General features: G+C 45.3%; 1 protein-coding gene across 7 annotated transcripts in view; it reads right to left on the bottom strand.

Annotated features, from left to right (window-relative positions):
- The window catches only part of TCF3 (transcription factor 3), a 97,922-nt gene that overhangs the window by 44,490 nt on the left and 38,495 nt on the right, over positions 1-14,937 (bottom strand). For all 7 annotated transcript variants that reach the window (XM_051972277.1, XM_051972276.1, XM_051972275.1 and 4 more), the window contains exons 4-5: positions 9,158-9,234; positions 8,464-8,545 (exon numbers count right to left, since the gene is read on the bottom strand). In XM_051972277.1, the coding sequence (XP_051828237.1) occupies positions 8,464-8,545; positions 9,158-9,234 (159 nt within the window). The remainder of the gene's footprint in view (positions 1-8,463; positions 8,546-9,157; positions 9,235-14,937) is intronic.

The following is a 14,937-nucleotide window of genomic DNA, read 5'->3' as shown; positions in this document are numbered from 1 at the left end:
GAGGGGAGAAGAGCCGATCCCCCCCTTCTTCAGCAATAACACACCCCCTGATACCGTGTGGGAAGCAAATTTGTTTTTACCGTTTCGAAAGCTGGAAGTCGATGGAGTGTTTAGAACTGACTGGGCAGATTTGCATTTTTAAGTGGCTGGGGGAAGTGGGGGTGGGTTGTGGGGTGCAGAGTGGATTGCTGGGAACTCGGTTTATGATTCCTGCTGACCTGAGGCCGTCCACATGCCGCCGCTACGGCCTCCCCGCACAGCTCTGTACCCTGAACCTGGGCCCAGCCTGGTTCCTGGGTGGGGTGTTGGGCTTGGTGCATGCGCCAAGGTTCTGGCACCCATAAACTGCTCCCACTGATAGGGCCTTTCTCTGAAAGCCAATCCCAGCCCCCACCCTCTCAGTAAAGGGGAGAGACCAGAGCATCTGGGAGTCAAAGGAACAAAATCCCAACCCTCGTTCTGCGGCTGCAGGACCCCACGAGCAGCTTGTGTCACCTTGTGGGGCCTCAGTTTCTCCATCTTTAAAATGGAAGGTGTGTGGATTGGATGGTCCATAGAACTGGGGGTGGCTAGGGCTGCTTTCAGACAAGGTCACCCATCCCGGGAACAAGAGACACGTTCAAGCTTGCCAGGGGCTCCAGGACCCCCCATGCTCCAAAGACTCAAGAGATTAGAGCTGAGAAGGGTCTTCTGATCCCCCTCTCCCCACCCCCTTTTAACAGACAAGGAAACAGAGGCCAATAAAGGTTAAGTGTCAGAAGAGGAATCTAAACCCAGAACCTTTGACTCTCCCTTACACCACAAGGCTTCTTGGGTACCAATCAATTGCATTTCTACAGAGCTTTGTCTACGGTTTGCAACCTTATGCTTTTGTCAATGGTTACCACCTTCACAGCTTACTTTGTCCAAGTATTATCCCCATTTTTATAGATGAGGAAACTGAGACTCAGATCTCAAGACTGTCCCAGCATCCTATAGTTCGGTGCGTGTGGGTCAGTCCGAACCCCGGTAACCCTAAGCTATCCAATGCTGAATTGTCTGTATGCTATGCTCAACCGACATTCTGTGATTCAGAGTCTCCAAATTCTGTGTTCTAGGTTTCAAAATCCCTTCCAGCTCCGACAGTCTGTGCTTTCTGAGAGTCCCAGTCGGGGAAAGGTTCTGTGAAGCAATAATTCTCCTCTAAACTGACCTCCCCACAATGGGACACTCTTTTACGTCCTAGTACAAAAAGCTCTGGGCAACAAGACATGCAAGAAAATTCTTCCTGCTCTGTCACCACTGCAGCCTTCAACCGTGGCTGGTTTGCAACTAGACATGCCATCCATGTTGGCAATTGACTGACTTAAGGAAAATGACCAAATGTAGCTTGGCTATTTCTTCAGAGTTGCTGAGATAGAAGTGTAAGATATATATAAACATAATAATATATAATATACAAAATGATACGTAAATGTAAGATATAAGAGCTAGGAGAGTTCCTAGGTAGAAGGGAGGAGAGAGAAGAGAGGAGAAAAGGATTTTTGTAGTTGAGTCATTTTAGTCACATCCAATTCTTGGTGACCCTTTTTGTGACCCCCTATGTAACCAAGCAGAGATATTGGAGTGGTTTACCATTTCCTTTCCAGTTCACTTTCTAGATGAGGAAACAGGCAAATAATGTGTCAGGGTCATAAGCCCAGGATCATACAAGTAATAAAGTGTCTGAGGAAAGATTTCAACTTTCCGACTTTAGGCCTGGTGCTCTATCCACTGTAACACCTGGCTAAAGAAGAGAGATAAGGAGCTAGATAGAGCATTTGTTGGCTGGCTGGGTGGAGAGAGCATTTAATAAAAACCTGCTATTAAGGTCCTGTGCTAAGCGCTGGGGATACCGCTTACTACAAGAAATAAATTCAAGAAGCCTGCCTTCAAGTAGCTTATATTCTAACAAGCAAAGTCACACAAAAAGGGGAAGTGGACAGTGGGGAAAAGGAGGCAGAAAGGTCTGATCAACCACTCTTTCATTTTTTACAGTAAAAAACTAGGTCCAGGGAAGAGACCTGCCCAAAGTCACACAAGTAATTAATTAGTGGCAAAGCTCAAACACAGAATCTTGGAGCTGGACCAAAAGGGCAGCTTGTCCCTTTCTCTCTAGATGAGTATGTCTCAAAGAAGATAGATACAGAGGGCCTCTGACCCCAAATGCAATGTTCTCTCCTCCACTGTCACCATAATGGTCTCCCCCTGACCTCTAAAGTTCCACAGACCCCCACAGAATGGGAATACCTCAGTAGTCTGACTCCCTGGAATCAGGAAAACTCTCATTTTCCATCAGAAGACTGAGTATCTTTCTGGAACAATAACCCATGCCTTAGAAAGGCTGGGGTGTACAACGGGAAGAACATTGAAATCTGGATCAAAACACCTCAGTTCAAGCCCTGCTAGTGACCTATTTAATCTATCTGCACTTTAGCTTCTTGCACCATAAAAATAAGGGAGCAAGAAGAGACCTGGCTGGTTTCTGAAGTTCCTTCCAGCAAGGAATCAATTTATGGTCCCATGAACCAGCTCTGGGAGAGAGAAATGCAGATGTTCCAAGGGGGAGGTACCCCAAAGACTCCAGTCCCAACCATATTACAGATGAGGAAACTCAGAGAGGGGAAGAGATTTACTCAATCATATATGAGTCTTCATGACCCCCACTTGGGATTTTCTTGGCCAAGATACTGGCGTGGTTTGCTATTGTTTTCTCCACTTCATTTTATAGATGGAGAAACTGAGGCAAAGTCACCCAGCTAGTAAGACTTCCTGAGGCAGGCCCAGGGCTCTGAGGACTGTACCACCTAGCTGCCCCCTTACTTAGTCCTACAGAGAGCTAACAGCACAATCAGAACTGGAAGCTGGCTCTTCTGACTCTCAGGCTGCTAGATGAAGCAGTGGAGAGAGTGCTAGGCCTGAAGCCAGGAAGACCTGAGTTCAAATCTAACTTCAACTTATTATTTGGTTTGCTTCAGTTTCTTCAACTAAAAATGGGGATACACAGCAGATGCTATGCTCATCCCCAATCTTATTCCTGAGTTCTTTCCGCTGTGTGGAGATGGAGTCTGCGTATTGGGCAGTTCGGGACATCAAGAAAACACTCCCAAACGAGCTGGAGTTTGGCTGGACAGTGGACATAGTGTAGCAGATTTGGAACCAGAGGCCCAGATGCTGTAGCCGGGCCCCCAACTTCTCCAGACTTCCTTTTCCTTCTCCATCAACTGCAGGATGGTGATCTCAATGTCCCTTTTCCCTCCCGATTCTAAATCCAACCCTGTGATTCTCCTTTTCTGGTCTTCTCTCCCACGCCCCTTTGACTCAGACTTAAAGTCAGGGCCAAGTGAGACTGTGTGGATTGTATCTGCTGCTGTATCACGGCAGGAGAGCAGGTGTGACCAAGGCTCTGGGGGCCCAGGGGAAGGAGGGAGGGGACACCCACACACGGATAGCCTCCAATTGCTCCATCCACGAGGGCCTCTCGAAGCTCCTCCTTTCTCCCCTTTCTGCTCCCTGGGGTACTGAACTCCAACAAGCTGAACTTGTACACCAGGGGTTGGGCTGGGCCCTCCAGGGAGCCCCCAGGCCTATAAAGGTGGCGCCAGCAAAGGCTTGGAGGGGCTTAGGGATTCGATTAGCTGGTGCCCTGCTGGGGGAGGGAGGGAGGGCCTGAGACACACACTCAGATAGAAATAGCCACTCTCCTTAATAATTTTTTTTTTAAAGGATGTAAAGATGTGACTATTGACAACCAAGGCTCCACGGGCAGATTAAGCCATTGTCCAGGACGCACCCCATTCGTTGCTGTGCACAATACACACAAGATTAGAAACCTGCCTCTGAAAAGAAGCTAATTACTAGAAATAATTAACTAGAAAGAAATCTGTTATGGTTTATCAGTTTCCCTGCTGTTTAAAGCGTCCCATTCCCTCCTCCCCACCCCCTACCCTCCTGCCGCTGCTGGGGAGGGGACGCCATCAGGGTGACAGATTTCAAGGATTCAGTTTTTTATTTATTTTTTTTTTCTGAAGGAAAATTCCCGTCACAGTGCATGCACACGTGTGTTTGGGTCAGGCTGTGTTTGGGAACAGTCCAGGGACTGTGAGACCAAGGTTTCTGTAAGCCAGAGTGTGTGCCCATATGAAGACAGGTATTGAAAATGTCACCAGCTCAAGCCCAATCACCTGGGGTAGGCCTGAAATCTGGAGCGGGATGGAGGGGAAGAAGGCAATACTCAGAGTTCTGCTAGTCCTATGAGACAGCCCTGACCTACCAACCCTCCACCAAGCTCCCCTTGGTTCACATTAGGGCCTTAAAAAAGACAAGCTGAATTGTCCTGAGCAAAGCACTTCCCTTTCTCTGAGAGGCATCTCTGAAATGGGGATACCAATCAGAGTTCGCTCTCTTTTTCTCATGGGGCTGTACATGAGTTAATATTCTTGTCAAAGAAAGCACTGAGGTTTTACTCTCTCCCAGAATCTAATTCAATTTAACCTGCAATCCAGAGCTGGCTCTACTCGGGGCTGGCAGATACCTCCGTAATCAGTCCCTCGCACTAACACTAAGTATGTCCCATATACTGCTCTTTTCTAAACACTCTCCCTACCCTGAGATTTCCCAACAGGACTTCTGGAAGAAAGCAGACCTAAGGGATCTTAGGGGATCCTTAGAGGGAGTCCAGTGGGAAGAAGTAATCCCCCTTTGTTTGCCCTAATAGGAACCAGACAGATGACAATAAAATGGGTGATTGTGTAGTCAGAGTAAGGCTGCTGGGTGGAACAATGGATAGAATGCTAATTCTAGTTAGGAAAACTCCTCTCCCTGAGTTCAAATCCAGCTTCAGACAAAGCTAGCGATGTGATCATGGGCAAGTCACTTCATGCCTCAGTTTCCTATTTGTAAAATGAGCTAGAGAAGGAAAACGGCAAATCATTCCAGTATCCTTGCCAGGAAAACCATAAATGGGGTCACTCAGAGTCAAGCATGACTGAAAAATAATTGTAGTAAAAGCAGCCTTGAAGGGACATCAGTTAGGACCAAAGCTCTCACTTTTTATAGGTTCTGAATTTCTAACAGTGACCCTGTGAGGCAGGTAGCATTAGACCCATTTTATTTTTTTGGTGAAACAATTGGACTTGTCCAGGATCACACAGCTAGGAAATAGTAAGTGTCTGAGACCATATTTGAACTCAGTTCTATCCACTGCCCACTTAGACCCATAATCTTGTGCTGCTGAGCCCTGGTTCAGCCTTGCACTCTCCAGGGTGATCTCTGCTGAGCCACTCCCTCCAGCTATGAGCCTCAATTTCCTTATCTGTAAAAAGGGGAGGGAGAGTTTGGTTTAAAAGATTTCTAAGGTCCCACCAAGGCTTAAATCCTTTGAAACTTTGGAGATCTTTTCCATTGCCTAACAATGAGAGCCTGAGTTGGAACCCGTGTCTCCTGGCTCTGATGAAAGGGCTGTTTCCAGAATACACAGGGCTCAGGGCAGCTCAGGAATAGTGAAGATCTGTCCCAGGGGGTCCAGGAGGAGTGCTGTGAAAAACAAGTGCCTCGGACCATGAAACAAGAGCCCTCGGCTTGCCATTACAAGCACTTGAAGCATGCTTGTAACAGTCTTTTCTCCTGCAGACCTCAGTTTCCCCTGCTGTAGGACAGGAATGGGTAATGAGAGGCAGATGGGGGAATGGATGTACAAGAACTACATGAACAACAAGGGATTCTATCAAATATTGCATCAGAGAACTAAACCAGGCCTAGGAGAGTTGGGGGAACCCTAAGCCTGGGGCTGGGCTGGGCTATGGTCCTTCAAACCCTGATCTCTACCTCTGCAGCTCCCCGAGGGGCCTTCAATCCTGTGCTGACGCCACAAGTCCCCAGTTTTTCCCAGGAGGGGCAGAACGGATGGTGTTGTTAGATGTGATTATTATTATTATATTATACTTATTAATACACTCCCTCAAGGGGGCCTCCCGGGAGCTTGGTCGCCATCAAGCAGCCGCAGCCACTGCTTTCCCAGGGGCCCCTTGGGCTCAATTCTTGTTTGGACCCAATTGCTGGTTCTACTCAGGCCCAGGATGAAGGAACCTTAATACTGTCTTACTGAAAAGGGCCTAAGTACAGCTCTGTAGGGGAAAATCAATGCTCCTTTTGTGCCTTAGTTGCCTTACCTTTAAAATGAGAGATTATAGGATAATAAGATTTATGATGTAAAGGAACTTCTAGGCCCAAATTGTCCAACCCTCTCATTTGACAGATGAGTAAACTGAGACCCACAGAGATTAAAGTGATTTGTCCAAGAAGATTTGAATCCAAGTTGTCCAGCTCAAGAGATGGTCTTTTCACATAGCTCTAACATCCCATATTCTAAGGGTCTTCCCAAGTTTGACATTCTGGGTTCTAAGGGCCCTCTCAGCTCTGACATTCCATGTTCCAAGGGTTCCTCCCAGCTCTGATAGTCTGTGTTCTAAGGGCCCTCTAAGCTCTAATGTTCAATGGTCCTTTGGAAACACAAGAGGAGACACAATTAATGACTGTACACCTATGGAAAAGGGATGGAGCCACATGTGAGGGGAAGTGCAGTTACCACTAAGAGGGGTGAGTGAAAAGCCCATAGGGTCTGCATTCTGACGGGGAAATCCTGAGAGCAGCTTGCCAGTCCCTGGGCACTCTGTCACCTGTACCTACTTGGGATTAACTCTTTCCAGCTTTCCACCTTGGGTAAAACTCAGGAAAGGAAGTGATCTCTCAGTGGGGCTCCCAGGACCAAGGAAGGAGAAATCAGAATCTGTAGCTGACTCTATTAAGTGAATCACATAGATTTTCAGGACTGGAAGGCACCTCAGTGATCATCTAGTTTCATTTGTCCCTGGGGAACAGTCCTTTGCCCAACAAGTGATCATCCAATTTTCACACGAACACCTCCAGTGAAAAGAAATCTACCTCACTATCTCTGGAATTCCCATTACACTTGTGGATAATTCTGGTTGATACAAAGTTTTTGTTTAGTTTAACCCACCATACAATTATCACAATGTATCACCATACAAAATATCACTGATCACATCCTCAACAGAAGCAGCTGGTGGCACAGTGTAGAGAGCAGGGGCCTAGAGTTCAAATTTGACCTCAGATACTTCCTGTGTAACCCGGGACAAGTCACTTAACTGGTTTGTCCCAGTGTCCTTATTTGTAAACGGGGGCTCATAATGGCATCTACTGTTGTGAGGATCAAATGAGGTAACATTTACCTAGTTCTTAACACAATGTTTGACTCATAGTAAGTGTCAAATAAATGTTCATTCTCTCCCTTTCATCCCTAACAACAATTAATGTCCAAATTACAAAGACCACACTAGCAAGGGAAGGAAGAAGAGGGGAAGGCGAGCAAGATGCAGAGAAAGGTAGCACAATGGCCCTCGAGCATGACTTCCAGTCACTTTTCCAGTGGAAGGTAATTTAATCCTGGCCCAGCCTGACAAGCCTCTGAATTGTTAGGTCAAACCCATGCTTGGGAGATAGGACTCCTGGACTCAATCCCCAGTAGTGTCTAGTGCAACTGGCCCCAGACTGTTGCCCCATCTTCATTTCTATCTGCTAAGGAGGAGGATGTGGAACCCAGTCTAGATGGGGAGCCTTGGAGTCTCCTGGCCTTCGTGATTCTTACTCTCCCATATAAATTTTATCATTTTTTCTAAATCTATAAAATCTATTTTGGGATTTGATGTAGTACTGAATAGGTTTTAGGCATGATAATTTAGGTAGTACTGTCATTTTTATTATTTTGGCTCAACCCACCCATGAGTTTCTCCAATTATTTTGGCTCTGCATTTCCTATGCCTTATATACCTGTCCCCAATCTGCATTTACTGAATTCCTATTTACCCTTTAAAGGCCACCTTCAATGTTACCTCCTCTAGGAAGCCTTTTTGGATTAGATTAAGCCCCCTTGAACTTCAAGCAGCACTTTATTTGTACCTCCTACAGTACATTTTAGCATGTGTAGGCTAGTACAGATTCCATGAAGATTCAAGGACTATGTTTTAACTTTATGTTTCCCCCAGTATACAGCACAGTATTTTATAAAAGATAGACATTGATAAATATTAGTGAATGAATGATTTGGGGTTAGTCATAGGCCTATAAATCAGAGGGTTCCACTTTGAAAATTCTAGGTAGGACTTCATAGAAATCATTCATCTTTGTTTGCTGTTGCTCCCACCCTTCCTGGCTTGGAGTATGTGCCCTGCAAATGTTGGCTGAATGAATGATTGATCCCTTCACAAGTCAGGAAGGAAGTTAAAAAAAAAAAAAAAGACATTTCTGAAAAAGAACTTGGTTGGGATGGAGATTCCCACTCCTAATTAGGGGCTACCCCCACTGTCCCAAAGTATACCAACTCCCTGGCCCCAGTCCCAGCCAGCCACCCTCTGAAAGAGCACTCACCTACAAGTCCAGATCCCAGGAATGATGTTGAAGATATGCTATTGTGAGAGGGCTCTGTGTAGTGAGAACCTTCACTGTAAGCCTGGATTGGGGGTGGGGAAGACAAGGGTAGGAGAGACAGAAAGTTATATGAGATTCACATGGATAAAAGGTCCCTACATCAAATTCCTATCCCAAAATCACTTGGAGAAAGCTGGGAGTGACCATCCCAGACTGTCTGCCTGGTTTCACCATTAATTCTTCTAAGCCTTTTTAAAAGAGATGTTCTATTTTTGAAGGAATATGGAGAGGTAAGGCTAAAAGAAAACTGAGCTAATCTTAAAACCTAACATAGATTTGCTGAGTGACACTGAATAGAGTCACAGAGCACCTTTTAGCGTCTTTTTCTTCTTTTGGAAGGAAGAATGTGTGGTTGTCCACTTCCTAGGATGTGTTCAGTTTGGGACTGAAAAAAGCTCAAAAAGCTTGGCTAGAATTAGGACCACCCTCCAGATGGGTTGCTGCAGATTACAGAGGACAGCAGCTGAGTCGAGAGGAACCAGGAAGCTATGAACAAACCATTAGAGCCTGAGGAGAGTTGGGGATGTAGAGGAGTCTTCAGTTCATGCTCTTTCAAAGGTAGGATAAGAGAAAGCTTGCTGACATGGAAGTCAGTAGTCCTGAGAAACTGAGTCACATCAAATAAGGGCCTTACCCTTCCTTGGTCGAATGAGGAATTGATTTGATCTCCTGATGTTCCCCATGACCCAGAGCCTGTTCTCTCCTCCAAACCTACCAAAGGAGAATGAAAATGTTAGAAAGGGATTATTTTCAGTATCAAAGATTCTAACCATCAAAGTTTTACTTTGGGCACTGCCTTCCCACATTTACCACTGTTAATATGGTAGAGTCTACCCCCAATTCCCTTTTACCATATGCTTAATAATAAGAAGTAGAGCCAGTTGTTCCATAGAATTCCAGCCAAACTAGATCACCAGTCATTCCTCAGAATCTATACTTTCTCTCAATCACTCTTATGAGGTCACCCAAACTATTCTGCCTCAAGTGAATACTTTTTTTTTTTTTTCCATTTAAGGCATAACTTTCAGCTGCCACCCCTCCATTTTCCTGGTACTTTATTTATTTGTATAATTGTTGTATCCTCCCAGCTCCTTGAAGACAATAACTATCTTTTTTGTTTTTGGAATTGTAGAGCCTAACACAGTGCTTAGCACAGATTAATAATATTTTAAAAAACTGAATTTAAATCATCAGCTTCCTTTTTTTTATGGTAGCAAAGAAATGGAAACAAGGTACATGCCCAATTACTGGGAAATGGCTAAACAACTTGTCGGATATAATAAAATATTATTATATAGTAATGAGTATGAAAACTAGAGAATCATAGGAAGACTTCTATGAACTTGATGCAGTCAAATAAGCAGAACTAGGGGGGAAAAACACTCAAAAGGATCACAATGGAAATGGAAAGTATAACAACAAAACCCCCCCAAATCCCCAAGTCAACTGAACTAAGTAAAATTATAACGATCACATTTAGTACCAAAGAGAGACATCGATTTCCTTTCTTTGCAGAAGTGGAGACTATGGGTAAGGAATATCCCACCTAGAACAAAATTTTCTTGAGAATTTGGTAAGTTTTACAGCTTTCCCTCCTTTTCCTTTTCTAAAATGTTTTCTTGTTACATTATGGAGTATAGTTCTTCAGGAAGAATATATACTTAGAAATGAAAGTAATGTGAAAATAAAAAATATCAAATATAGAAAAAAAGAAATTGATGGCTTACATTTGCACAACTTTTGAAAATACCATGTAAGCTATGCTTCTAAAAACCTTACCAGGGATTCCTTTCCATATTTCACATATGAGGACTCTGAGGTTCAACACATCTTTTATTTCTATAGTCCTTAACAGATTTTAAGAAGTTTTGATTGCAATAGCCTAGTAAATTTGGCAAGTTTGGCAAGGCTTATTCTATTTCACAGATGAGCATACCGAGGCTTAGATACTTGCCAGGTGACACTCCCACAGTTCTTTACAAAGAGATTCCCTTACAACTTACCAAGGAGGTCACAAATGCAATTTATTGCCCCCATTTTAGAGATGAGGAAACTGAAACCCCAGATCCTTCAGCAACAGAGCATGGACCCAAACTTAGGCTACCTGATGACAGTACCTATTTTCATCAGTTGAGCCAGGACTAAAGACTAAAGTACATTTTAAACAGAATTCTAGGTTGAGAATTCTTGAGTTTTTGCCCCTGTTAGGAGTGGGGTGGGGCAGCTTACACTAGTGTCAGAAAAACGGGCCCCTGTTGCTTAACTCCCATATTGTAGCCTTTGTGATTTGGAGCAATGTGAAAGCATAGGAGGGAAGGGGATGGAGAAGAGAGGGAAGAAAAAGGATAGGGGAAAAGAAGAATGAAAGGAAAAGGGAGAAAGGGAAAGAGAGAGAGAGAGAGAGAGAAGAGAGAGAGAGAGAGGAGAGAGAGAGAGAGAGAGGGCGAGGGAGGGAGGGAAAAAGGAAAGGAGAGAGAGAGAGAGAGAGAGAGAGAGAGAGGAGAGAGAGAGAGAGAGAGAGAGAGAAAGGGAGAGAGAAAGAAGGGGAGGGAGAAAGGAAGAGGAAGGGAGGGAGGGAGAAAGGGAGAGAGAGAGATTGCTGTGTGTGTGTGTACACGTACATATATATATATATATTGGAGGGAGGAGAGAATTCTCTTTCCTGGCTAAGTCAGAATCTGCTTTCAGGCCCCAGGCCTCCCTCCACCATTCACCACACCCAGCACGCAGCAAAGATAAGCAGGAGGCCGACACTTTTCAGGAAAGGACCCTACTGAGTATTTTTATTCCTTTTTTCTATGATATCATGATATGATATATTCCCTACCCTCTTCTCCCCCCATTCCTCTGCCTAAGGACACCTTTATAATTCCAGAACTTTAGGGCAGGAAGGAGCCTGAGCAAAGAGAACAAGGGATCCCACATGGAACGTCAGAATGAGGACCATAGGAGAGGGGACAGGGCCTGTTTTAAGAACTGTAAAGGAGAAGGATCTCTCTGATTCTGAGCCTGACTCTTTCCTGCCCCCCCACTTCCCACCCCTGGTGGGGTCACAAAGTTGGAGCTGTAAACAGTCTGAGGGGTCCCGAACTGCTGGGAGACAAACCCTTGTTATCACTGCACACATGCTAACGGCTGGCTGGAGAAAGGCCTGAGCTGCCAGAGACATTCTAGCTGCAGGGCTCAAGGTTATAAACATCAGGCCCTTTCCTTTTCATTTGGAGATGTATCCCAGTCCTCAAGGTGATAGCCTGGGAATTTCATGCCCATTTCAGAGATGGAGAAATGGAGAATCAGAATAGGAAAGGGATTTGAAGAGGGTCACAGAGGTACATCTCATGCTGAGTTGCCCTGTGATCCCTTCTTGGGACCTCAGGCCCTTTAAGCACCTTTCCTGATCCTCATCCTTGAGCCGGGTCAGAGCTTCTGCAGGGCTTTGGGGGAAGGAGAGAAAGCTCCCTGCCCTCTCCTCCCCTGGCAGCCGATTATCACAGCAAACACACTGGATCTGTCTCCCCAGCGCTGCTCACTGCTCATTTCACCAGAAACTTCTTTCAAATTACATCCTTCTATTTCGGTGCCTTTGTGTTAATCATTTCCCCAGAGAATTGGTGTTTAATTGCTGTCTAATTTGCATAATTATGCATATTAATCTCCACACCTAATGAATATTCATACTTCTCATTTAGATTTTGTTTTCTAATCAAAAATTTCCAATGTGATTATGGTGCGGAGCAGGATGGGGCGCTAATAATACCGCGGGTACTGGGGGACGCTGCCAATTCTCCCACCGCTGACTTCCCACAATCAACTTTTGCTTTGCTTATGTGTTTTCTAAAGCAATTCATCCTCAGAAACCCAGCAAACACCCATCAGAGGCAGAAGACAAAAGCCTTTGCTCCCTGCTCTGCAACCCCGGGCTTCAGCCCCCATGAGCCCCCTTGCTGCTTTCCTTTGCTTCCCTTCCCCTCCCCGGCGCTGGCCCCTGGATAAAACCTTTGATTTCTGAATTGGCTCTCAGATTCTCCACCTTCCTTCCACTTCCTGACCTCTGTTTTTCTGCCTGCAGTTCCCAGGCCTTTGGTTTCCCAATCCCTCAGCCCCCAGCCTCTGGCTCTCTCCAGCTCTAGCCTGCTTCCTTCAGCCCTTCCTCATTCTCTCCTCTGAGGGAGTAAAGGGGGCAGCAAGCTGGTTATTGATCCAGGCCAAGTCCCTAGGACCAGAGATGGAGCCCCCCGGGGCCTTCTGCTGGAGGGTAGCCTGAGCAAGATGGCTGACTGTCCCTCATCTCCTCACCTGTCGCAGGTGCTACCACCTTAAACCATAGTCCTGGGAGACAAGGACCCAACTTGCATTTTAAGGAGAAAAAAAAAAAAAGACCCCCTTTTCAAACCCAGCGGGCCTCCCTTCCTATTCAGATGGTACAAAAATAGGGACTTCCTCCCCCCACTCCCATTAATACAGTTATTAAAATCAAAACCCCCACAGATTAATTATGCATTTTAATAACTCAGGTCATGAATATTCATAATGCGTTTCTTGCTCATGTTCTAATTAAAATGTACTAATAGAATAAGATGTAGCTGTCAGAGTGGAATTTTTTTTTTCATTTTTTTTCTTAATGCCAGCACTAAGGAGAGCTGATATATGATAATCCTTGGATTGGCACAGCCCAGCCCAGACTTGGTAGAAAGAATGGGTCTAGCTCAGTCTGGGGACTGGTTTAAAGGCTTCTCACTTCATCAGGTTGGCCATGATGCCTACTGGGCTCTCCCTGTAGACTGACAGGGGTCTAGGAGGCCCTGGTACCTAAGCTGACTGCTGCTAGTTTAAGGAAGGGAATAAAGAACACATTTACAGAGCAATCAACTTTTCTTTTTAAGCTTTCCTAAATGGCAGATGAGCAAATGCCTCACCTGCCAACATCAAGGTCCACTTTGGCCTGGCTAGGAGCTACCCCACTCTGACCAGCCAAACCTGGCCAGTTCAGAGTCAGAGACCTGAAGCCCTGTCTGAGGATGGACCTGTGGCCAACATCTCCCCAGCAGGCCAGTAGCACCATTCAAGCAGCAGCACATGGACGCTCCTTGTCTCCTCTTTAAAAGAAAGGAGCTAGACTAGAAAATGTTTTACTGTTTCTTCCAACTTTGATATTCCATATTCTAGAGCCCCTGACAGCCTATGCTCTAAATGCTCTTCCACTTCAGATACATCCTGTTATTCTGTCTTCTATGATCCATCTGAGGGATGACACCCTGTGTTCTAAGATTGGCACCCGCCCCCTTCTCTGTACCCCCAAGCCTACTGCCCTAGATCAAGCTCTCATCACTTCCTGTCTGGATGTTACACTAGCCTGCCAATATAGGTCTCTCCTCTTCCCTTATTCATCCTCTGCACATTTGTCCAAGTGATTTTCCTAAATTACAAGTCTGAAGTTGTCCTCCCTCTATTAATTCCAGTGGCTCCCTATGACCTCTAGGATTGAATCCAAATTCCTCCATTTGGCATTTAGAGCCCTTTACAACCTGGCTTCAATCAACCTTTCCAGTTTGATTTATAGACATCACTCCCTCCCCTTCAGCCAAATGAGACTTATTGTTGCTCTCTATACATGACACCCTATCTCCCACATCAGAGCCTTTATCCATGCCTAGGATGCCTTCAAGTAACTCTCCACACACTAGAGGCATTCCCCCTCTCACCCATAAACTCACTCATACTTATTTGCATATATTCCCAGATTCCCCTGCGGGCAGGGCCCATCACTCACAGAATCTCCAGATTGAGCTCTTCAGTTCTACAGTTTAAGGTCTCTCCTAAGCACTGACTCTGGAGAGAAAAGAACCTGAAAGTTCTGGGCACTCTCAGCTCCTTTCACATAGGAACAACAGATACTTGATAAGGACTCACACTGTGTAAGGCATTGACTGTTCTCCTTTAGGATCACTCTCACCTCCAACTTTGCAGATTCCTGGATCATATACAGGGGCTTGTGGAAACCCCAGTGGAAGTTTTCTGACAAAGTCAGCAAATAAGTTGACTTATTGCTCTGATTACCCAAGGCTGCATCTCCCCCCCCCCCCCCAAGGTCAAGGAGGATTTAAAATTAAACACTTTAGGATCAGAGGATTTAGAGCTGATCTAGTCCAAGCTTCCTATTTTATAGATGAGGAAACTGAGGCACAGAGATAAGTGACTTGTTCAAGATCATCCAGGAAATAAGCAGCAAAGATAGGACAAGTGGGTCTCTAGGTCTTTTAACTCCTCCTAGACACAGACAGCTTCCTCTACAGAGTCCCAGGCCTGAAAAATTGTAGGATTCCAAGCACCTCTCTTCCCTTACTCTGGAGGACACCTCATCAAGCCTATAAAACTTCAGCAGATTTGAAATGTCTTCCCAATCCTCGTCTTTTC

The sequence above is a fragment of the Antechinus flavipes genome, chromosome 1, assembly GCF_016432865.1.
Source record: "Antechinus flavipes isolate AdamAnt ecotype Samford, QLD, Australia chromosome 1, AdamAnt_v2, whole genome shotgun sequence".
Classification (NCBI taxonomy): Eukaryota; Metazoa; Chordata; class Mammalia; order Dasyuromorphia; family Dasyuridae; genus Antechinus; species Antechinus flavipes.
Note: the sequence above shows the minus strand (reverse complement) of the source record. Positions and strands in the feature narration are given on the sequence as shown.